The sequence below is a fragment of the Coptis chinensis genome, chromosome 1, assembly GCF_015680905.1.
Source record: "Coptis chinensis isolate HL-2020 chromosome 1, ASM1568090v1, whole genome shotgun sequence".
In the NCBI taxonomy this organism is placed as follows: Eukaryota; Viridiplantae; Streptophyta; class Magnoliopsida; order Ranunculales; family Ranunculaceae; genus Coptis; species Coptis chinensis.
The window spans coordinates 61,237,683-61,263,008 of record NC_141456.1 but is presented as its reverse complement, the minus strand read 5'-3'; the positions used below and the strand labels follow the sequence as shown (position 1 = coordinate 61,263,008).

The 25,326-nt window shown below is 35.9% G+C and overlaps 1 protein-coding gene and 2 long non-coding RNA genes across 5 annotated transcripts; 2 read left to right on the top strand and 1 right to left on the bottom strand.

The window, feature by feature from the left end:
- Nucleotides 1-538: 538 nt before the first annotated feature.
- LOC147524824 (uncharacterized) lies at nucleotides 539-2,199 on the top strand. Its single transcript, XR_015220885.1, has 2 exons — nucleotides 539-667; nucleotides 880-2,199. It is a non-coding gene; the product is annotated as an uncharacterized LOC147524824 (long non-coding RNA).
- Nucleotides 2,200-2,830: 631 nt separating this feature from the next.
- On the bottom strand, nucleotides 2,831-14,944 carry LOC147524823 (secondary thiamine-phosphate synthase enzyme). Of its 3 annotated transcripts, XM_086604392.1 has the most exons (8): nucleotides 14,591-14,896; nucleotides 14,457-14,517; nucleotides 14,281-14,375; nucleotides 14,173-14,206; nucleotides 12,584-12,638; nucleotides 12,430-12,472; nucleotides 5,778-5,860; nucleotides 2,831-3,028 (listed from the first exon to the last, which is right to left on the bottom strand). In XM_086604392.1, the coding sequence occupies exons 1-7, from the start codon at nucleotides 14,798-14,800 to the stop codon at nucleotides 5,822-5,824; spliced, it is 537 nt and encodes a 178-aa protein (XP_086460518.1). In that variant the 5' UTR covers nucleotides 14,801-14,896; the 3' UTR covers nucleotides 2,831-3,028; nucleotides 5,778-5,821. The 3 variants fall into 3 exon arrangements, with proteins under 3 accessions (XP_086460518.1, XP_086460526.1, XP_086460524.1); XM_086604400.1 differs by lacking the exon at nucleotides 5,778-5,860 and having other exon boundaries at nucleotides 14,281-14,327; nucleotides 14,591-14,944; XM_086604398.1 differs by lacking the exon at nucleotides 5,778-5,860 and having other exon boundaries at nucleotides 14,591-14,925.
- Nucleotides 14,945-15,071: 127 nt separating this feature from the next.
- LOC147524822 (uncharacterized) lies at nucleotides 15,072-24,459 on the top strand. Its single transcript, XR_015220884.1, has 3 exons — nucleotides 15,072-15,200; nucleotides 23,831-23,930; nucleotides 24,012-24,459. It is a non-coding gene; the product is annotated as an uncharacterized LOC147524822 (long non-coding RNA).
- Nucleotides 24,460-25,326: the final 867 nt, after the last annotated feature.

Genomic DNA, 25,326 nt, shown 5'->3' with positions numbered 1-25,326 from the left:
GATTTAGAAGCTCAGATTTTTACTCTATTTCATATTGAATTGTAGAAGGGATTGCGTAGATGCTTCATACTACATTGAGTACAAGAGTCAGTTAGCCGCTATTAGGTTATTGTAATTGATAGTTTTAGATGGGGATGTTGTTCATACCATATCAGTAATGTGATGCTTGAGTTCGTTTGTAATTGATTAGTCCAAAATGAAAAAAAAAAAAAAAATAATAATAATAATAATAGATATTTGATTAGATTGGGTATGCAATGATGGCAGATCATGCAAGTTCAAATGCAAAATTGATCAAAATCCATGATTACTTCTTACAACTTTAGATGTGTCACCCGTAATAAGACCAGGAAAATGAAACATATGAATGTCGTGTTGTAATTTATCCCATTTCCCAAAAATATTGTGAAACATACAAATTAAAGACAAATCGTGACGAAGGCACGGGTAATATCTAGTACTACAATAAAATAAAAATGCTATATATGTTCATCCATAATGGGAAAAACACGGTATAATTACCTGGGATCACAATATACCGGTCGTATATAACCAAGTCATATTGGACACAATCAGTGTCATTTTCAATTGAACATTGATTTTAATAAGATGGCCAAGTTCTTTCCAACGATTTGCTTCTTCCTTATTCTCCTTATGTTTGTTTCAGGTTTGTCCTTCCCATGTACATCTAAATAATTCAGCCCTAGAAACCATTACTTACGAACTTATTTGGTGATGAGAAGTTTGTATTGCTCTTTGTAATCTTTGATAATGTAAGTGTAGTAATATTTATTATGGATATTACTTTTAGTGGAATGTATATAATTAAAAATTTGGATGTTTGTGATTATAATGCTAAAACGCAAATTTTGCTTGCAGTGGATTCCAGAGTAGATCAGAGACCCTGTAGAACCAACTTGGGATCGTGCATCACTCAAAGAGAATGTACAGAGTTATGTACAAAAAAATATGAGGGTTCGGGAAGTTGCACACGTGACCTGCAATCAGAATGGCCAGATGATGACTATTGTTTCTGCATACATGAATGTTAATATATCTTCTCTCCAATTTCGAAAATATGATCATCTTTCATCTCACTTTGCGAAAGAGCAAGGCATAAATAAATAATTTTGAATGTTGATCGTAGTTTTGCATGTCTTGTTGGTGGTTGGGGTATGTGGTTCGGTAGAATATGTGGTCTCACAAATTATGCATTTGGATGGTGTGCCAACCAAAGTGCTCCTTGGGTCACTGGTAAGCCAAACTAATCCATCAAATTTTTACAAAGAGAAAAAAGAAATTCCACCTGAAGTCCATCCATCTTGTTGTCCGTTGAAACAACAAAACAATTCTTTGCTGATGAAATTATTCAACTCGAACTATTTCATCATCAACAGTAATATGAAAAGCGTTATCAACATTCTCTGTAACATGGAGAGAAATGCTGTTTTCTACAGTAGTAGGTTCCTCTATGCTGTCAACTTGGTTCTGAGCATTGTGAGCTTGATCATCTACCAGGCTTGAGATATCACATCCTGCAGGAAATGACCACCGAATTGGAGCTTTCAACCATTTGAGTTGGCAGACGAAGTGCAATGCAAGCCCTATCCTCTCATCAAACTCTTCAGCCGGACTGTCAGTTACTTCCTTGAATACAGCATGTGGAAATCGAGCTAAAAACATATGCATCATGTCAACAAACATCTGTTCAATAAATATAGATAGATCTTCAATAGAAGAGTATTCACGACTACCAATAATGCTCGTGATGACACCTACTTCGTCCGAAACAATATCTGAAGGCATTGCCGTTTTCAGTTTTTTAATGATCACAAGTGCACGATCCAAGTATGAAAGTGTGGTGTAGTCATTAGCACTCTCGAAAATTTTGGGAAAAAGGCTGCTAAAGCCACGACCGGCACTGAGTTCAGATATCTCAAAAATTACACCTCTCCATACAGCTTCAGCAAATTTAGATCTATTTTGATTCCTCAAGCCCACTGAATTTAGATTCTTATCAATAAACCGAACCAATTCGTGGGCTTCTTCGTGAGAACGGAGTAGAGAACAGCTGAGGCCATGGTTTGCAATTGTTGAGCAATTCTTACAAGGAGTGCAATCGAGAGAAAAGAGACTTCAAGACAAACTTGGGTGGAATGAATTTGAGATTTGAGTTCCATGGTTTTAAATTGTTGAGAGGGATCAAACCGTCTGGAAAGAAGTTTGGATAGATGATTCAGAGTCTCACATTCACTTAAGGGAGTCGTCCATCTCTTCATCTCGTTGACACTCTTTCGAAGTGACCATTCATCCAACCTAAGCTCATCTTCATGAATCAGATGTACATATTCCTTTGTATCTTTGTCGTCTTTGGATTTGTGTTCAAAACTTCGTTTACACTGATGAGGGCATTCAAACAAAACGAAAAATGGAAGTGTAAACCGCCGGTACCGAGCTGAAAACTGTTCCTGGATCCATTTGAACAAAAATGGAATGATAATTAGACTACAGAGAGCTAAGACAATGTTACCATCTAAACTGACCAGATATCAACAAATGAGATTGCTATTCGCTTGGCACCAAGATCAAGAACTTTGAGTACGTGCTGCTAAGATATGGTAGAAAAAAGGGGCTTTCCAGTCCACTGAATGGATTGAAGGCAGTTGGGGGAGCTTAGAATTGATATGCCAAAGAGGCGAGAGTTTCTATCAAAGGAGCTTTGCCGGATACCCTGTAATGGCATTCGGAATCCATTTCATTTTAACAGGTTGCAGTCCCTAAGAGTAAATCTGTGTCAGATTTGCATCCGTTGAGCGCTCTTACCAATAACTTATCCAAAAACAATATTAACAAAAAGGAATATACAAGTCTATGTATTTCTGTTAAAACCAGTGTTCGAACAGTCTTAGATACAAACTTCTTGAAAGAAGTTGATATGAATGTGAATGTTGTCCCCTTACACTCCATTAAGAGTAACCACGATCTTCCTAGGAGTTGCATAATCCCGGTGCTCACACAACCATATGCCCTGAACCAACAAAAGAGAACGTGAGCTACAAAAATAACACAAAAGGCACCAGCAAATAGTCATTGTCATCTAAAAACAAAACTCAGAATCCCACAATCAAAATTACATGGGTATTTGCAAAAGAAAAACTTTACAGTTAAAGAATATAACAGGAAACAACCTGTACTATTCAGAGAGAGCGATGATACATAAACGAAGCCCTATGCAGAGAAAGGAGTTGGGACATACTAAACTAAGCAATGTGAAGCTCTATACAGAGAAAGGAGTTGGGACATACTAAACTAAGCAATGTGATACTAGACAACAAAACCCACCTATAGATCGTAACTACAAAACCTATTTCTACTCTCAACAGTCCCCCCTCAAGTTGAACATAGACACTACTTGAAAATACAATAAAGAGCCAGCACTATGACATTCTTCAAACATAAACCAGCAATGACCATAACCTTTGAGCTTCATCCACAAAATTCAACCATGACACTGGCACCCGAGGATCACCAACCACAAAAACAAGAATAGTCATCAGGGACACACTTCCCTCGGGCAAAAGACTACAATTATAGTATTACATACTAGGGCAAAACACACAAACTAAAAGTAGTACCAAGAACTTGGCTGTGACAATCTAGATTGGGTTTAGGCCCACATCGGTTAGGAAGTCATCTAGGATCCTGGTTATATTGGCTCGACTACCACTTACTAATGTTGAGGCCTTTTGGGTTAAAACCCCACACCCATAGTTGCGTGGGCTTTGGACCTGGGCCTTTGGGTGACGTAAGTGGAGACAACATCCGTATCGTTTGAGTGTGTGGTAGTAGGGTCGTTACATTAGCATTCAACAGTGTTACCAAGCTAGGAAATACTATGTTAGTGGCACACAACAATGTTACCAAACTAGAGGAACCACACACGGGGCAAAAACCTTCACGAAGCTTTGCACTGAAGATCATTATTACCAGAAATCTTCTTAAGTTGGACTTTAACCAGCTAGAAAGGATTACCAATCAGTGTTCTTTAAGAAGTGCAGAAACATTAATCACATTTCAGCAAACAATTTCTTCAGGGTGTAACAATTAACTTAATTATTGTGTGATCCGGAAAAAAATAATTCCAGGAACGAAGCCCACAAAATAAGCTGAACACTATAGCCACTTGAAAGGCTAAATACTCTTTCAACCAAAAAAAACCACCTGACACCAAGATGGTAGAAAATGGAAGAGGTTCAGCAGCTACCCAAGTACTCAAAACACCACCACCATGTCTAGAACATATACGGTTTGTGCTTGCATGGATCTTGAAGCACAAGCGCTCCCACACTACTACTGCATCTCCTTTCTTGAAAGCAAGAACAAAATAATCACACACCACAACTGCATAGCTTTTCTTGAAAAATAATAAATGAACGCCATACACATGTCAAGATTGGGTGTTGATTTGGAACCAAAACTAATGTAGATCTTACTGGCGGAAGTTTCAGTTTAATTGAATCTACACTTTAATTGAAACACAATTAAAAGACGACCTAAAAATCACTCTTTTATTGAATCTCTCAATCACAAATCACACACATAAACACAACTACTAAAACCCTAACTACAAGCCCGTTATTTAAAGTAAACTTAGAAAGCATAAACCAATAGGAACACGACATGTGTCCAACTAACTAATGGACTCGAACCATGGGCTTGGGCTCAACTAAGGGGCTCACGCCCATAACATGTAGAGGGAACATAGGTGCACACCTATGACACTGACAGACTTGACTAATGTTCTACATCAAAAACAGTCTAAGAGTACGACATACTGCGCTGAATTTGAGCCAGTAAATACCTATTCCTTGAGGCTTAGCCTTTTTTTATATGTAAATATCAATATAATCAAAGGAATGCATCAAAACTTGAATTATTAGCCAGAAGCTAATTCTTCAAGACCAATATTCAACCCCAACATCCCTATTATACCCCTAAAGCTAAGAAAGGACTCTGTTTCCAATCCCCCTTCTCGTCTTCAGAATTTTCAGTGAACTACACCACTGAACAACGTTGAACAATGATTCTGGTGAAAAGTAAAACACCACAGAGAACAATGCTCTAGCCTTTCTGGTTAGGGTTTTAATCGGCCTATGGCCTACCCTACTAATGCATGAAACTGAAACGACAAACTTTGTGATAGAGGAGAAAAGAAACAAAAAGAAAGAAAATGAAAAGAACACCAAAAGGTTCTCCAATACCAAGCTAGAAATTTAATAAGACTCGACGCGTTTTAATTAGGGAGGACAAAATACATAAACCAAACCTCTTGTTATAGAGAGATGACTTGGGACACTACACTTTAAGAAATGTGGTTCTAAATGAATAACCTGCATAGGAAATAACCACTAAACCAACGCCTTTTTATAGTATTCGAAGAAGTTGTTATATACACTGCGGGAGAGTCAATGGTGACCGAAACAAGGGTACACCAGGAAGTTAGATTACTTCCAAGTATTCTCCAAGAAACATGAAACAAGCACGCATCATTTCTACCTTTTTTAACGCTATTATTATGCTTACTTGGGAGCCATTGTTACCCCAAGTGTTGTTTCTTGAGTAACAAAATCCTAACGAATTACTACACCAACTCATAACATAAACCCTCCAGTCAAGAGCTTAAAATTAGATACTAGTGCCATGAGTACATGCCCTTTACGTTGATATAAAATTGTGCACCAACTCTGACAAAGATGTGTGCTTGGCGAACTACGTACAGGTAATTATAGAATTTAGAAAGTCATTGAAACTCTTGGGTGAACTATAATTTGCAACCAGCGTGCTCAAGGGCTTGAACGCTCTACGGAAAAAAAACGTTGAATTAGATGGCTACACTTCATTTTGATTTTTGTTTACATAGATAAAAGGTATTTCATTGATATAGCCAAAATAATGATTAGCAAAAAGTTAATGACTTCAGGCCCAGGCCCATGATTGCATATGCACATCCTAAATCAAATAACAGAGAAACAAAAGAACATCGTCTAACCCGACACCAAATGCCTCCTACAACTTCAAAACACAGCAGTACTTCAAAATTTTAATTAGATGGCCACACTTCACTAGTTAATTTTATTCCCTGGTTGAAACATGTTCCATATTATAAGCAGAACTGGGATATATGAAAAAAGGATTTTTGGAAGTTCAGTTCATACATACATATAGGGGTGTGCATAAAACCGATGTACCCGACTAAACCGACCGACCCGACCCAACCCGAACTATACGGGTCGGTTATCCATTTAAGACGGTTCGGATCAGTTTGTTAAATAGCAAAACCGACAGGGTCGGTTCGGTGCTCGGTTTGGATTTGGTATAACCGAAAATAACCGACCCGATCCGCAATATCTTAATACACTAGATTAGTAGAAAATTAAAAATATATCGTACCAATCAAATTACCAATTAGTAAAAACTAAAAAGTAAAAACCCATTAACTAGGGCTGAGCCGCTACATCCCCCACCAATCTAGGCCGCCACCATTCCTCCACCACTCTTCCATCAGTCAGCATCATCATTAACAAAGGTAATAACTAATAATTTGGTTTCTTTCTTTTTTTTTTTTTTTTTGTTTTTTGTTTCTGTGCTTCTCTCAAAAACAGTAGAGCCAAAACCAATCTAATTAATGAATTAACAACATTACAACAACATCTTAATGAGCCAAAAGCATTGATGGCGTGTTTCTACGACAGTATTCCCACATCTGAAGTCCGGCCAAGCTATTATTCTATTTCTGTCATAGAACTGCTTTTGTTGTTGTTGTTGGTTAAAGAGATGTTGAAAAGGTAACATGGTCATACTGGAGATCCAAAATAACTACCCAGTATACAGGTGTGGTTCTTTTGTTGTTGCATTGTTGTAAGATTTAAAGACAACAAACAAAATACCTATATCAAACCACCCTGGGGGGGGGGAGGGAGTAGTAGTTATATTAGTTTTATTGTTGTGATTAAAGATGCTAAAACGTTGGTCCTATTGTCACTAAAATGGGTTTTGTGAACAAATTTACAATAAAGTCTTGTCCCTTTTCTGTAAGGTACCAACAAAAGGTGTTTTTAGTCCCCAAGAGTTTTCATAGAATTTGTGCCTAAGCAGGTGGTCCTATTGTCACTTTAAACTTTTAAAGAGTTATTATTCTATTTCCTTTCTTTATGAAATGGTGACCCCTTTCTCATTGACTACATATCTCGATTCAATTTATTTGTCACATGGTTCCCCACTTCCCACAATTAAATATAAATGAGTGCACTTTCAGTCTTTAACACTTGCTAAATTTATCGATCATCCACGGGCTTTTTGTTTTATCTCAATTGCTAATATGTGTCATTTTTATTAGATGGCTTCTACCGAGGTTCCTAGTGATGGTCCATCTTTATCAATAACTGTCGAAAATCCTACGGATACGGTCGATCCTACTATGGCGGGTAATAAAAGAAAATCCTTATCTTCCCTCGCTTGGGATCATTTTCATAAGATAGAGGGTTGTGATCCCAAAAATCCAAGAGCCAAATGTAATTATTGCCCCTCGTTAGTTATGCTTGTGCTTGAAAAGTAGTGGAACTTCAAATATGTTGAGTCATATGAAAGTATGTAAGAAGAATCCTAACAATAAGGTGGTGGGTTGGAGAATCGCAACAAATATTGTCTTTCAAAGATAAAGAGCTTGTTGTTTTTAGTTTTAGCTTAAAAGCTTGTAGAGATGCTCTGTCTAGAATGATTATTATTGATGAGTTGCCGTTTAGTTTTGTGGAGGGTGAAGGGTTTCGACATTTTGTGAAGGTTATACAACCCAAGTTCACAAATTTGCCCTATCGAACTCAAGTTGGTAGGGATTGCATCGAACTTTACATGGAGGAGAGAAGAAAGTTAAAGAGTTTTCTGCATGGTAATAGAATATGTATAACAACTGACACTTGGACATCTATTCAAAACTTAAATTATATGGTTTTGACTGCTCATTTCATCGATAATGATTGGAACTTACAAAAAAGGATTCTGAATTTTTGTCTAGTTCCAAATCACAAAGGTGAGACCATTGGAAAGATGGTAGAGAAGTGTCTTCTTAATTGGGGTGTCTATAGTCTTTTATCAGAATCGCTTGATAATGCAAGTTCTAATTCATTTGCCATTGATTACTTGAAGAAAAGCAAAAAAATTGGGAAAGACACCGCATGGAACATAAGTATTTACATATGAGATGTTGTGCTCACATCCCTCAATCTTATTGTTTGTGATGGCCCGAAAGATGTTAATGATGCTATTTTCCGAGTATGCGTCTTTGCAGGAGGTATGTGAGGTCATCTCCATCTAGGTTGGCGGTTCAAGGAGTGTGTGAAGGAAGAACAAATAGAGTGCACCAAACTTTTATGCTTAGATGTGGCAACTAGATGGAATGCGACATTCATGATGTTAGAAGTTGTTTGAAAGTTCCAAAGTGCCTTTGAGATATTGGAGCTTGAAGACCCACAAGACACACCCTTTACTTTGATGATGACAAGATCAAAGGGCCTCCAACCTTAACTGATTGGAATAGTGCTAGACTATTTGTGAAATTTCTAAGAGTTTTCTATAAGGCAACATTGCGATTTTCGTGTTTCTCGTTATGTTACCTCGAATAATTTCTTTAGTGAAATTCTAATTGTTCGGAAGAAATTGATTCAGTTTAATGGAAGTGAGGATGCACGCTTGAGATCAATGGCTGCTAGCGTATGCAAACTAAATTTGATAAGTATTGGGATATGGATAAGATTAACATTTTGTTATATGTTGGTGTTGTGCTTGATCCCCGCTTCAAGATGAAGTATGTGTCGTATTCCTTCAAACAAATTGTATGAAGAAACTAAAGCTAATGATGAAGCAAAGAAAGTGAAAGATGCTTTGGTTGCGTTGTATGAGTGGTATGTTGGGCACTATCCTTCTTCAAATCAGCCACCTATTGATGTGAACGTGAGCCAAACATCAAGCCGAATGGATGTTGATGATGATGAGCAAGATCCTACTATACTAGCCACGAATTTCAGCAACACTTGCTAGAGGAAGATAACTTACGAATAAGTCCGAGGTTGAGAGGTTTTTGGTCAAAACTAATGAAGTTGGTGGGGATAAGTTTGACATTTTGGGTTGGTGGAAGATCAACGCTTCTAGGTATCGGATCCTTTCTCTTGTTGCCGCGGATGTTTTGGCAGTTCCGATATCTTCCGTAGCTTCCGAAGTCCAGATTTAGCACGGGGGCGATACTTGACCCTTTCCGTGGATTCGTTAGCTCTAACACGCTGGAAGCCCTTATTTGTGCACAAGATTGGCTTCGTTCTCCATCAATTCCAATTAATCTTCGACAGTCAATGGATGATATCGAGCAATATGATAAACTAGATGGAGGTAATAATTTGCATTGCAATGTTTAGTCTATCGTTATTTTCTTATGTTAAAATATATACTTGTGTAGTTCGACTTACATATGTATATGTTTGTGTTCTTTTTTTTGCGCAATTATTTGGATCGACTTCTTTTTGAGCCTAATCTTTGCGCCAATGTTTGAGAATTGATTGGTAATCGGGGTTTTAAGTTTATTTTTTGTGAAGTTCATTCACTATGTCTATTTGTGAACTTGAATAAGTTGGATTATTTTTGTTTGTTATGAAATGCAGTTGTGCTTAGAGCTTGATAGTGTGGATAGGCAGATAGATGTAGATCATGTGGATAACTTTTGTTTTGATAGCTGTGGCTTGTGTGGATAATTTTGGCCTTTGTGGATGCTATTGGTTTTTGGTTATATAGTAAGTTATTTTTTGTTTAATAATGTTTACAGTGAAGCTGATTGGAATGGAGCATTTGATTTTTAAATTCAATTTGGATTTTTTATCTAACTCAGCATTGACAAAACAAGTCTCAGACATTTTCTACTAAACTAAGTTTAATTAATTCTGCCTTAATACGGAGTTGTACAGTTGTCTCATATATTGTTTTGTCGTGGTTTATGAATCGGTGATCTTACACAACACATCCGTGTCAGCAGCGAAATTAAGTTCTACTTCGGAGTTTTTGGAGGGGGTTCAAAGATTACGATGGAGCTTAATCAGAATTGTAATTTGACATCATGGAAATCTGGATGTGTACCAGGATGGGCTTGTACTCCCTTGTAGTGTTGCCTCTAGTGAGAAAGTTGACCTTGAAAATTCTAAGAACATCCCTGCAACTCTGCAAGGACTCTTGATTGTCAGGCTTGTTTTGAAGTTCTATTTAAACTTCTTCAGTATTATGGTGTTCAGGTGTTGGTATACTATCTGTTTTGCTCTCAATCTATGGCTTGTTTACTATATATATTTTCTGCCAAGAATCCTCTTAGGCTCTTACCATATTATCATGTGTTGTGTGCTGTTATTATTGGAAAATAATGTTGTGCTGTGAAATGGTTAATATTTGAGACCCAGATGCTTATATCTATTCTAGGACTGGACTGTCACAGATGCTTTTTTTCTTCACTGCTTTGAATCCTTTGATGCAGCATTCACATAAGAAATAGTTGGTTTAATGGCATTAGCCATAACACTGCAAATTTGCAGCTCCTACAGTCCTATCCCTGACCAGATACTACTCAATCGGAGTTCAGTTTTTCATGTCCTGATGTCCAGCAGAAGAGGGTACACCTATATGATTCTCTTCTATCGACTTGAAGTTGTATATCTGCTTCCTTGTAGAGACTAACTTCCTCAATCCTCATGCAAGGTCTGTATCCTTTTTTCTTTGTAGTAATAGTGTATTTAGATATGGATCTCTCAAGTGTCAAACGTATACTTCACAGTGAAGTTGTCGTCAGCAAAGGTTGGAAAGCTACTGAAAAAGTGACCTTGTAAAGAATCACGACTACTAGGATGACTCAATCCTTCTTCGGTTCTTCCTTATCACCCCCAACTATCTTAGTCTCCAAATCAACAACTGAAACAGACCCCAAATATTCACTACTTAAAGGCACACCACCCTGTCTTAGACGTCCCCTTGGCAAAATCTGACACTCCGCAATAGTACCCACATTGCCTTGTTTCATCCCCATCTTCACCAAATTCTCAGTATGCTTACCACCTCGTCGTCTCTCCACAACAAACCCATCCACATTGTCTTGTTCCATCTCCATCCTCTCCAAATTTTCACTGCTTAAAGACATACCGCCTTTAATTGCCGACTCGATTCACTACAATAGGGGTTTGAGTATTTAAAGGCGTTGAAGTATACACACTGTCTTGTTTCTTCTCTTCAGATTCCACTTGAAGAATGGCAACGATTGAAGTGACTTCACCAATTCTAATCAAATCCCCATCTCTAAGACTCATCCACTTTTTCGGATGAATCAAACAATGATTCAAGAGTGTGCCATTTGTGGAGCACAAATCACAAATAACCCATTTTCGAGACTTATCATCAAACTCAATTAATAAATGTTTTTCAGATACTCCTTCCTCCTTGATTTTCAAACTGTTTTTCCATACTCTACCAATTCGAATCCTCTTGGAAGAAAAACTGGGGTCACGTAATAAGGTTGCTCCTTTTCTTGGACCTTTTACCTCCAATTTCAAGACTAGAGGTTATGAGAATTTGGGATTGGGTTGGTTATAATCGGGTAAACCGACCAACAGTCGGTTTTGGTCGGGCATCGGTTAGAACATAATCTGGTCGGGTTGGTTGTGGGTCGGTTGAGTCTATAGGGTTGGGTCGGTTTGGGTACAATATTGTATAAACCGAAAGGGTCGGTTTGGTGGTCAGTTTTAGCCCAAAACCGACCCGAACCGACCCGTGCACACCCCTACATACATATACACACAGAGGACCTTATGCAAATCTCATCAGAAATACAAATGAACCTGATTCAATAGCAATTCACATACAGGACCTTTATTGATCGAAAAAGAAAAACTAACGAGTAAATAGGAGATTACCAATCAAAGGATCATTTCACTTAGAAAAGTCTTTCATGCCCTCCTAATGTAAGAATTCCCATACAACTTCTCCGCAGACGTTCTTGAGGATGTCAAAAGTTTCCCATACCTACCTATATATGATTCCTATCTCTTGAGAATTGCACTAAAATGTGGGATTCCGTGGTGCAAATTCCCTCATGCAATCAAACACACCCTAGTTCTCAAGCCACTTAATAAACAAATCAGGAGAGAAGGACACAAAAAGCAAATAGATTCCTATATCAACGATTCATTGTATATTTAGAACATATCACTTTTTATCTTCAAACATAATTTCTCATAAGTCATATCTAGCCAAAAGAAAGAGGTAACCATTGAATATCACCAAATAACCAACGGTGATTAGTATTTCAGTAAAGCAATAAAGTATTCTCCATATAACCTAATTTCATGTTACCTGCCAAGTTCCCATGTTAAGACACCCATCAGTAATTGGAACACTGTAGACACACGAGTAACAGGTTAGTGATAAAACTGGATAGAGATCAAAGAGAGGGAAACAAAAAGGAAAAAACATTCATTTAACAGATGTGGTCAGAGAAAATCCAGACGTGAGGGTGCAGCCAAACATCGATGATTTTATGTGTGCTGGCATATCATCAGGACCTGCAAGAATAAAATGACATGTAGAATCAATCTTTGGGTAGCTAACAAAGTAACTAAGACCAAAAGTTTCTTTAGCAACTTTCACAGTGTAAGCACTCTCTGTCTTTCTGAAGAGATGGTCTGATGTGTTTGTAATAAGTTGTTTCACCCACGCTCCAAGAAAAATTAGGTAATGAATAAGAGATCAGTTTACACATCTCATCATATTCAATTCTAATATGCTCTTCAGTTAAAATTTTAGCGCATTTCTTTCGAAAGGCAGTACTTCTTTTGCAGCATGGTTCCTTTTCATGTTGACGGGTGTATAGTTAGAAATTAATAAATAAGTAACGTTATCTGATGAGCATGTACATAATGAAACTCTAAAGACCTGCGGATTTCAGCACTCAATACACATGTGACACCATTGCCTTAGCAAATACCTAATGAGAGAATATTACATTAATGATGTATACACCCAGGTCTTTTCTTTTCACAAACGGTGTTAAATTCCTAAGAAAGAGTTTGGAAAAAAAGATTTGGGAGAAAATGGCAAAATTTTGCCTCAGCCTACAGTTCAAACAAGACACTATAAAGCTCATTTACAAACAAAATTTTAACATATGGTAATACAATGATCGCATGGCAATCTACTAAACAAACGATGGTGGAAAATCTCAAACACTCTACTACATAAAACAGGCCATTAATGCCTATGTCTCAGATCTATTATTCGTCATACCAAACAACATGTAGGATTCATTCAATAAGCTCCTAGCGACGTTTACAAGAGGACAATGTTGTTCATATTGCATCGTTCAAAGTTAGATATATCAAGGTGAACACCAAATCATGTTTATCCATTTTTGTTCTCAAAACATGAGCTCCAAGGGAAATCAGTAATGATAATCACCAAATTTGTGCTACCAACCATTTGGTTGATTTCTTCACTAGAAAACTACTTACATCAGCTTTTTAAAAACTAGCACAAAGTCTTTGGTCTACAACGACACAATGAACTTTGCAGTCAAAATGCTTTAAATTCCCTTACAAAATACTAAAATCACGTGGAGCATAAGGTGAGAGACAATATGAGTACAAAAACTCTCATTCAGTCACTTAAGTTTGTCCCACTGGATTTTCCTAGCAAGGTTTTAGTATGCCAGTATAGCGATCTACCACAAATATCTTGAATCACGTTTTACTTTTTTCCTTCATCCCATTCTTGGCCTATTAGACTTACTAACAGGTCTTTCTCTTAACAAATTTTCTATCCGACGACGATACTTCATGAGGAGTATTAAAAAGGTGGAAATTGACATGCAACAAATTATTAACTGCAACCAAAGGTTACCACATGTATTTGTTTACGATATGTGTCCATTAGTAATACACAAGTACAGCATTGCCGAGGACTAAGAGTATTCTAAGTTCAGATTAAATCGTTACACATGAAGCATTCATGAAGAAATTGAGCTTCCAATGGTCCATTAATCAATAATATACAAGAGAAAAAAATATTACAATTGAATGAAGGTGTTTTCCTACTACTAACCTTCCAATGTATGCTTCCAGGGTGCAGATCGTCCCTAAAAACAGCAAAGTGAAATCAGTATGCAACTTAAACAAGAAGAGTTACGCCAAACAAGGAAAAAAGACTAACCTCAGGCACTATCTTGTTAAGGAATGTCTCAGTATCATCCCGAACATCTGAGTCGTAATTCTCGTTTATGGTCAAGGAAGCACTTGTATGTTGCACTATATATTATATAACCATTCCAACCACTTGAGAAAAAGTAGAGACTCAAAATGAAAGAATTTTAAAGTAGAACCTCTTACAGAAAAAATGTGCAAGACCACATTTGAATCCAGACAAGTCTTGCTCAATTTCTTTCAGTATCTGATTTAACCAACAAATTAGATTTGGTTAATAAAAAAAAAAAAAAAAAATTAAGTTGAAATGAAATGAAAACCTTGGGAGTGATGAGATGGCAGCCACGTTGTTGAGGAGAGAGAGAGATTGTTTTCTGAGCCCACTTATTATTAGGTGCACCCTCCATTAGCCCTCGTCTCTTGTTTTGATCGGTCGTTGAATTCAATTGTGATTTCACTCGAATTGGTTTTGGAGGTGTCAACAGTTTGGCACTTGTTGATGATAAAAATACTGATGACGAGGTTTGCATCTTTTTATTTTATTTTACTAGCGTCTCCAAAACTGAAAAACTAAAAAACAAGCCCACGCCCGCATAAATGCTGTTGATCATGTGTTTAAGGTCCTTATGCTACTCGGCCCTCTTCCAACATGCTAAGATTGCTAACACTGAACCATTTCAGTAAAGTTTTTAAAATAGTCTTTATTTTAAAGTAATTATTTGCTTTTTTACTAGAAAAATTCTGAATTTGGTGTCCTCTCTAATTTAATAAAAATCAAAATTGTCTTTTCATTTGTGTTGGAAAAAAATAAAAATAAAGCCCCACTCATCCTGAAACACCCCACTTCAAAAAATAAAAAAAAAGTCTCACCCGCTTTCTTCTTGGTGGTTCTGATATTCTCTCAAAGTGTTGACAACCAAATTTTAGCAGGTAAGATATATATAATTTATGTAAAAAAATGTTATTATTTATGTAAATTCGGCCTTTTTGTTTTCTGGTCCATGCATTCTAGAATTATGTCTATTAAAGGAGAAAATCAAAGTGTTGGTGTTTTTTTGTTTGTTTGTTTTTGGTGAGCATAGTTTAAGGACATGGTATGGTTCTGTTCACACAGTAGGTAGCACATTTGATAATTTAGGATGGTTAATGCTATATGTTGATTTTGGTGCTTTTGGTGAATTATAGGCCATGCCTTAGAATTACAAGGGAATGAACACGAACTAAGAACCCCAATTTTCTTGCATTCTTCTTTTCTGGGTTTTAACGGTCATGCAAATGTAGTGGTTGTAGACTGGGATATGATGTGTGCTAAATTTATGAACGCGATGTCTGAAATGTCTGATAGTTTGATGATATATGAACCTAGGTTTAATTGGAATGCACGTTTCTTAGTTTCCTTCATTAAATAGGTACCTTATACTTCTTCAGCTGTGGTTTCCTTATAGTTAAGCCAATCACTGAGTCAACTGTGCGACTGCGCTGCAGAAATACTTCTTTGAGTCTCTGCATATGTTTGGGAGATTAATTCAAAGGCTTCTCTTCAACACTCACCCCTTCACTATTAAATGCAAGCTAACAATGCATTACTATATGTACACTGCTTTGCAATCTTCCTGTATGGGGAATTTGCGCGAGGAAAAAGTACTAAAGAGCAATTAATACTTCAATTGGTTTTGCAGTAATAAGAAGGTAATTAGACTACACTGTTTCCACGGTATAGGTTCTATTAGAACCTATACCAGCAAAAACAACTACATCACAGAACCAATTGAAGTAATAAGAAGGTAATTAGACTATACTAATAAGAAGGTAATTAGACTACACGGTTTTATAAAATTAGTAACGCTTTTTTGTGTTACTCTTTTCTAACATCAGTAACGGTTTTATAAAGTTAGTAACGCTTTTTTGTGTTACTGATTTATAGAATTTGTAACGGTTAATTTTCTTTTGGCAATGGTTTTGTTGCTTCGTAAGTGTTACTCATTGCAAAGCTTAGTTATGGTTTTCCACTATTACAAAACTACTTCATATGTTAAAAAAAAAAAAAAATCTCCAAAACCACCCTTTTTGGGAGACTACTGAACCTGCGTAAAGATGCCCCCACTTATTGAGCATTCTACAATCGTCCATAACATAAACAAGAAATCTCACAAGTACATCCAATCACATAATCTTTTATTAAAATAACATCACCAAAACGTCTTTCATAAATAGGACTTGCCACGAATGAAATACACATTGTTTTCCAAATCAATGGGACTTGTCCTTAAACTTAAACTCACGTCATTTGTATAGAACTAGCACCTTCAGTAGTTGCAAGCATTAGGGGATGACTTTGGGATGGTATCATAAGAAAAGTTCCTTTCATCCTATACACCAATAGAAATAGAGAAAAAGTTGTCAGGCAGTAGAAAACAAATATATATAGATATATACTTATATCTTATTCTTAAGTAGTAGCCCCTTATACCCAAACTACGGAATTTAGAAAAGATAATATGGTAGCAGACTAGTAGCAATAGAAGCATAGTATAGACATGAAAGTTTATGTAACGCCCCAAAACCTTATAATCTTGTCGGACACCTTGACGAAAAGACATAAAATTTTTGGCGAATCTCCTCTCAGATTTTCAACATTTCATATATATAAATCTGTCATAACCTTAAAATCAAATAATATATTGATTCAGTAGAACCCACTACTTAACCATCTCGACCAATGCCAGTTAAGTCAAATAACCAATCCTCGAATCAAAAGGACAATATAAATTATATACCAAAATTAAAATAAAAACAATTTATACATCACTTCCACTTATATCAGTGTTATATACCTCTATTAGTTCCAACCAGAGATACCACACTTTGAATATATATACACCATACATTCACACTAATCACATATAAGAACCCATCTTCCAAAATAAAACTCATGAATATTCCAACATCCGCATACAATTGTCACATATGAAACGAAAGAAAATCACACAAAAACCTTACCTTTCATTAACTGCTAGGTCTCCTGTTGGTGCTCTCCATCTACGTTCCAACACGGACGCTAAAAACTAGTTCCTCACTCGGAGGCATTTTAGTTCCTTATTCCCTAACAAAAAATAACTAAAGTAACATATACGCGATTATACAAAATAACTACATTTAACTTTACTTTTACCTTTAACCAAGTTATAAGTTTCACATCTACTTTATGTGCCTTAATAGAAACTGAAGGTGTTTTTCCCAAACAGGTATCCTATATGGCAAACGTACCATCCACGAACATGGCCTTAAAAACATCAGCCGGTGTAGGGCTCCACTGCATGAAGGAATTTAGACAACTTTTAGAATGGAATAAACTTCAAATTGAGGGCTTACCGCATTAAAACACCCACACAAAAAAATGAAAAAGGTTTGTAATATCAAGTTAAAGTGTACATGGAGATCCTCAACACTTTTGGCATGCCCAACAAAAGGAGTAGATTCTACTTTCCATGTTCCACTAGACAAAGGCTCCCATAAATAAATAGCCTTCTTGCAATCCCCTTAAGAAATGAAAAAATAAGAAAGGAAATAGTAGCAGTGTTAGTTTTGAGTAGATTGTTTTGCGGCAACGTAATTCAAATACATCACTAAACAGAGATATATCACTTCAAATATGCAACGAGACCCTTGAATAGATCTATTCTTGGACCAAATTGAATAAAAGAAAAAGATACAAAAACAAACATTGTATAATATTACCAGATACAATTGTTCTTCGTGTTACTCAATAAAAAACAGGAAAAGCCCACGACTATTGCTTCTAGGTATAGAATTAAAAGATAAAAACGAAGATCACACCTTCTCAAAAATTTTGGTGAAATATTATGACACATAAAAGTTCATTGTTAAAAGATTGGTATCTGGGTGTATGTTCTCCACACCTATACTACATAACCTCATAGATTTAGATTCGACAGGTACACAAATATAGTGGTTCCTTAGAAGCTTGATCGACCGACATATAGTAAATGACACAAACAACAAAGAAAAGTCAAACCCGGCGCGAGAGAATTCATCTACAAGCAGATCAACAGTCAACACATTGCATAGTGCATGTATTCTTCTCATATTGCCTACTCGTGGCTTCACCAAAATCCGGAGAAAAGTTGAAGATAATGGGATGCTCTGTGATTTAATCACGTCTCCAAGTCAACTTAACTAATAAGTAAACAATTATAAGATTCATAACCAAGTAAGCACTATCAAGAAACTCCTGGAACATTGTCGTAAACTAATAAAGTCGTTGCCTAAATGTACACGTATATTCTATATTTTCTAACTACAAGCTAAGCCTTGTTTGTTAAACAATAAATGAGATATGATAACTAACCTGCATAAAATCTTCCAGTCATACTCTAAACAACAACTGTAGCATGTTCAATTGAGCATACACATTGCCAACCTACCAACAGAAGAAGCAAATTTTCATTATTTATGAAACATACAAACTTGGGGTGCACTACACTATCAAAGATAACTTACCATGTGGTCAGCCAAGTTATCACAGATGTTCAAACTCTCAATCTCCCCATAAATCCGCATAAAAATCCTGCAATGACAAAGAAACCCATGTCAATTTTATCTAATTACAAATACACCCAAGTACATAGATCTAAATATAGAGATGAACTGAAGATGAAATACCCAAAAGGGAAATTAGGGAACAGAGAAATGCTAACCTAAATGTTGTTTGTCCCTCAAAGAAATTTAAGGACCAGTTTACAGTGATCAACAATGTGTGCAGTTAGTCCAAATCCTCTGTTGGCCTGATGGAATGGTCTGGATGCCATGAACATGCTCAACAATGGAGCCTATAAAAGCCTGCACAAGACACTAGACTTAGATCCATAGCTCTCGAGATGTGCCTTTAGTCAATTTTCTAACAAAATGTAAGAAAAAGTTTGGGACCAAGATACATGCCCTAAAACTATCAGCCCTTGTCCTCGATGGATATATATTTACTAGCTGTATCACAAGGAACTTGAAAACAAAGAACAGGTACACCAAGTGAGGCTTTGCATCAACCTTTCCAAATTAGGTTGTTAGTCGTCAAGAGTAGATTGAAAGACAGTTGGTATATCTAGTTCATTAACACGACATGGCAATTGCCTACGCAAATGTAACAATTCAATTAAAGCAAACTAAAAGGGAGAGAAATATCTCGTGCAATCCAAACACAATGCAAAACAAAATTCGTTTAAGTTTTTACTATATTATTTTTCCAAAAATGATCTTTCAATTGTTTACATGCAGTACTAAAAAAACATTGTTCAAAAAATAGCTCATACAAAGTGCCCCATGTAAAGCGTATTTCGGGCTACTCCACTGTCAATTACCATGGAAGAAGGGATGAATACACACGGAGAAAAAACACAATTACATATACTCAAACAGTTGATGGAATTTATAACTGTGTTAAACAACTCAAGACCACACAAAATTTAGGAATGAAGTAACACAATTTCATAATCTGAAAAAAAAAAAAAAAAAAATACAATACAATACAATACAATATTAGGTAAAATTAGAAAATAAAGAACGAGCACAAGTAGAAGCTAGAAATATGCCCATTTGCATAAAAGACCACCAAATTACTAGATTTAATTGAAAAACATAATAAAATAAAATAAAATAGAATCAAAGAATCATCCTTTACAGCAAATCGTAGTATAACACTGAACCAAGACGAGAAGATACTGAAAATTTTGCAAATCGAAGTATTACTACTCAGTAGCAAAGTAAACGAATAAAGAGATAGGTTAGTTACTGAAAAATTCAAAATTTTAAACGAAAGCAGTGAGAGAACACGAGTGAAGACTGAAGAAGCTAGAATCTACAAACGAGAAACAATCCACAAACTAGAAAAAGAAAACATATCACCTCTAAAATCATGAACTCCAACACTAGCACGCGATATATGGAAATAAAAAAATTGATTTTTTTCATTGAAGAACATATCCTATAGTATCATGCAGAATATGATGACCAAAGGTTTTAATAAGTATATATATATAAATGACTACGAAAAACTAATTATATTAAAAGATGAAAATTTGAAATTGTCAAAATGTTCTACTATTTCCCCGAAAAAAGGGGTAGTTTCAACATATAGTCGCAAATTCTTCACACTATTTCAATTGATAAGATTTCATTCCAATATTAGAACTTCAAGATTGTTCCCATAATATAATGCAAAAGAGCATATAAGTATACAAATAACTTACCATTTATGTGTTAGGATCATACATTCTCCATACTGACCCTTGAAAACCATTTTTCATTTGGATGAATCACAAGTGCTCGTGGATTTTCCCTTGGAATAAAATGAGCATCTGCTTTTGGCTATAAATATAGGTAATGCAAAAACAATATATGGAAGCTTCCTTCGCTATTTTCTAATTCTCGGAAAACAATGGAAAATCCTGATAAATTTTTTTGGAGGATACTGAATAATAACATTTTGGAGGATACTGAATCTCACTACCTTAGGACCATCATTTTTTGGATGATATTTCCTCGCAGGAAAGCTAATCCTTCTTTGAGACAATTGTATAGAAAATATCAAAATAAAAATCGAATTTGTAACGATGGTTATGTCACCAACGGCTGCATCAAATTTCTGAAGAGAAGACAAGAAAATAAAAAAAGAAATAACATTTCGACACGACATTGCAAAAAAAATAACACAACCCTATCCAAACAGCTTGATTTCACTGTATTTTACGTTCATTCATTCCGCTATCCAAATCCAAAATTGATAACACAGTTCAATCTTAAGTTCGTAATCAACCAACTATAAGATTCCCATGTAATCTTTTGAAGTTGGCAAAAATATATGCATATAGCTAGTCTATTAGTTGTGAATCATCCAATCAACCTCATATAAGGCTTCAACAATCTCCTTGAAGAAGTAAAATAGCTAACACATTCATTCAGGTATCAAATAGCAATTTAATCCCAGTGCAAGTGTTTTAAGTTTCTAGTATGAAACATCCATTTAGTCCTCACCGTCCTAGATGCACATAAACTTTCACTAATTTAGAACTCAAATTATAAAGCAGAAACTCACATTTTCAGCAACCATGCCAACCAAGTTGTCATAAATGGGGTTCCTCAAACCATCCCCATATAATATGTAAGTATGTGGAACTGCATATTGCAACAAAGTCAACTGCAGCTTGAACACTTCTATCTGAGAATCCTTTCACCCCTTCGAACCACTCCCTTTGGCTACAAATTCTTTATAACTAGTCCGTTGGAACCCCAATTCTCAAAGGCTTCCTATTATTGGGAAATACCCACCCTCGTGGCTTTCTTTGTAGTTTCACCGGGGCCAAATTACACTTGACAATGTCCGACTACTAGAGGAGGATGTGTTGGGAGGTTTCTTATATAAGATTTTAGGGGAAACAATTGAGAGACCATAATAATTAGACCAATAACTAATCTTGCGGCTGCTCCCGTTACCAACAATGTTAAGAACGTGGTATCTTTGGATGAATCAAATTCCTATTTGAATCAAACCTGAATCGACCGGATAAACCTGTGAAGTTTGATGTATTGATATCTGAAGTAACCTCTTACCTCCTTGAGAGGCCAAGTGTAGGGTAGTCCCTTTGTGCACCATCATTAGGTGAAAGAAATATTGTTTGCTTCATCCAGAGGGTGTTAAGAGCACAAGCAACTAACCAAAACAGAATCATAAGCATAGAACCCATAAGAATTCAAGCTCAAGCTAGTATTCCAATTCCGTTGTAAGTTGAGACATAAACTTGTTTTTCATATTGGAATCTGCAGTTAATGATGACGAAAGGGCAATGTAAGAGATTCATTGTGTCAGGATCCATTGGTTCTAAAGAATCTAGAATAGATGATAGCCAATCTATCGCAATCCATACATATCCACTGGTCATTATGTTAAGACCATTTGCAACAGAGAATATTGTTGGACCGGAGTCAGGATTCACGTGTACAACATAAACCCGAGGAAGAGAATACTACCGAATGGCGGAGACGTGGCGGCGGAAGAAGTGTTTATTAGGTTGAGGGCGAGGCCCAAAAATAAAAGAGAGTTTAGTTTTAGAGAAGAGAAGAGAGAGAAGAGCGCGATATTTTTATTTTCCCTCTCGCCCAAAATTCTAATTTGGCCCCTCAAAATTCTAATTTTGGTCTTTATTTATTATTTTCTAAAATTATCTTATCCTTTATGGTTTCCTATCGAAACAAAAATTTTAAAATATGTTACAAATTAATTCTCAAATAAGGGAAAAATAACGTAACACTTTATATATAATTTTAACGTCAGAAAACCGTTAGAAATGAAGTTACGCTTAAAAAACATTAAGAACCAAAAAAGTGTGCGTTACTAATATCCTATTTTGGTGTAGTGTACATTTTGTTCTTTAACTAAACTCTCAAGGTGCGTGTGGTTTCTATTGTATTACTCTATTGAGTTTGTTATGGCTTGAGTTTGTATAGTAGGTTTTGTTCATTGGTAGATTTTAGAGATAAATGTCGGTTTCAATACATTATTCCTAACTTCAATTTCAGACAAGTCAGAAAAGTGATTTGCGCTTTAAGAGTGAACTACATTTTTTTGGAGTCTGTTTGTGAAGTTTTGGAGTCTTGAAGGTGTCTGATGGCTCACTAGGCCAAAGCGTTGGGGATGGGCCGATTCCCATTTCTATCTAGGAAAGCATTAATAATTTGATAAGTTCATAGCAGATGCACTCCATTCATTGAGGGACTTCAATTTTAAACTCTGTTCCAACATGGAGATGTGCTGCTAAGGTGCCACTTTGTTCCTTAAGTATTGTTATTTTTTTCCCAGTTGTGATTGTAAGTTGGCTAAATATGATCCTTTGGCATCCGTATTACTCTCTATCATCTTGAATCTGAAATTCGTTTCCCTATGCTTGAGAAATCAATGAATTAGTTCCTTTGTTCAGTAGAATAACTCATTATGATTGTAGAATTGGTAATCCAAGGATCGCCTTTAGTAATTTTAGTTGTTGATTTTTAAGAGGAATTTTTCCTGATTGTTATTACAAGTAATATATACACCTTATGTTTTTATACTAAAAAACCACTAGAAGAAGCTATATGAATTTTTTGAGATACCTTAATATATATCTATCTAATTAATTTTATTTTCCAAGTACGTTTCTGAGTAACCCGTGTCAAATAATGTTACTCCAATTAGTATCATGGTGTATGATTTTTTGTATGTGAATCTAATACCACCCTACCTTTCTAGATGTATGGTACTTAGAGGTTTCACCAGTCTAATGACAAGAATTAGCCATGAACATAAGCCTTTTAGGGGATACATTGATAGTATAGGCTTTGATCCATTTTGAGTATGTGTGAAAGAAAGTAAGTGACAACACTCATATTTGTCTTTTTAAATTTGGAGAAACTCATATTCATTTTTGTTATAATTATTTTTCTTTACTTTTGTGAGAAATGCCTGTTCTTTGTTCACACTCTGTTTGATCCATGTCAATTAATATACTTAACAGGGAATTCTTGATCCGAAACTGGAATTTGTTTCGCCATCACTTATTAATTTTATGCGAGGTTGTCTTCACTCCGAACCAGTGTTGCAAGTTTTTTCAAAAGGTTTGTTTTGGCTTCGTTCTTATAGTTTTGAATATGTTCCATACATGAAATGGTCTCTTACTCACTTCCTTAATATTTCAGACAATTACCTTTATGGTCAAAGGTGATGGGAAATTTGGCAAGGGACCTTTTTATGAATTCAAAAGACACCATTTCAATGAAGATGAAATTAAGTTGGAGACTTCAGGTGATATGCTCAGTCTTATTGAGCGGTGTTATATATTTGGTTATACCTCGAGTCCTCGATCAATTGCTACTTGGCTTACGTTAATGTGAAAGTGTTTTCGATTTTAAATCTAAGTTGTTGGTTTCTACACAAAGTATCACATGGGTTATAGAGCCTTATGGTGTTGATGTAAATTAGTGATGTATACTTGTTTACTACTTTTTAGAGGTTTGAACTCTCTAAATTGATGCAAAAGCACTCAAGGTTCCTTACTCACGATCTTCGTTTCGTAGAGTTGGAATAAGAATTCGAACTAACCTAAAGTTTAGAACAACTACAAATTGGATGTTACAATAAAGGGAACTAAGGAGTAAGGTTATAATATTGATGCTAGGTTTTTCTTCCTACACAAACATTAAGAAAGACATTAAAGTTTGAAAACATGCACTTAATACCAAAATAGAGATTTAAAAGAAAAGGTGGAGAGTTAATCCTACTCATGTGAAACTATCATTAGTTATTGATTTGAAAAAGGTTATTTGATCCTTCCTAGACTCATAGACAAGCCCCTAATGGAAGAAAAGATTTGATCCCTAGCATGTATGGCTCACTTATTTGAGTTGGTTTGCAGCAACAATACACTCATGCATAGAAACTATTACAAGCTTTTCTTATAAAAACTAAAAACTAACTTATCATTTTTTTCACTAAGGAACTAAAATAATGCAATGTAAGGAAAATAAGTCAAGGGAGTAAATGGAGTGTCCCCCACCCTTGTCTAATTTCTTCTCCATTTGAGAGAAATCTCATTTCCTCCCACGTGAATCATCAAACCACATTAATTCATTTTTATCCACCACATTAAAACAAAGTGACACCTTGCATTTTTTCACTATTAACACCTAATCTAATTTATTACATGCAAGGTGTCAACTTTGCACCAATAATTTGTTATTTTTGTCTTGACATGCTCCATGATTGATGACTCATCCAATCTTGTGGCCTCGCATAGTGGGTCCATGTGCAGTCCAGTGGCGGTCCGGTATTTTTTGGGCATTTTTACAACTTCCGCCTATCGTAGAGTTTATCGTCTGATTATCCGGCAGCTCTCTTGTCGCATTCGGAGTCTTGGTTCGAGAGGTAGGAGCTTTGGAAGTTTGATGCTTCTGTGTGGATTTGGAAGAATTCATATATACGCCGTTCCTCGTGCTTTATCGCAGGTTTAACCAA

Coding starts and splice junctions, on each gene's coding strand:
- LOC147524823 (XM_086604398.1), bottom strand. CDS start 14,800: ATGCAAACCTCGTCATCAGTATTTTTATCATCAACAAGTGCCAAACTG. Junction 14,518..14,590: donor GCCATCTCATCACTCCCAAG/GTTTTCATTTCA, acceptor TGGTTAAATCAG/ATACTGAAAGAAATTGAGCA. Junction 3,029..12,429: donor TTAACATGGGAACTTGGCAG/GTAACATGAAAT, acceptor TTGTTGGTTCAG/GGCATATGGTTGTGTGAGCA.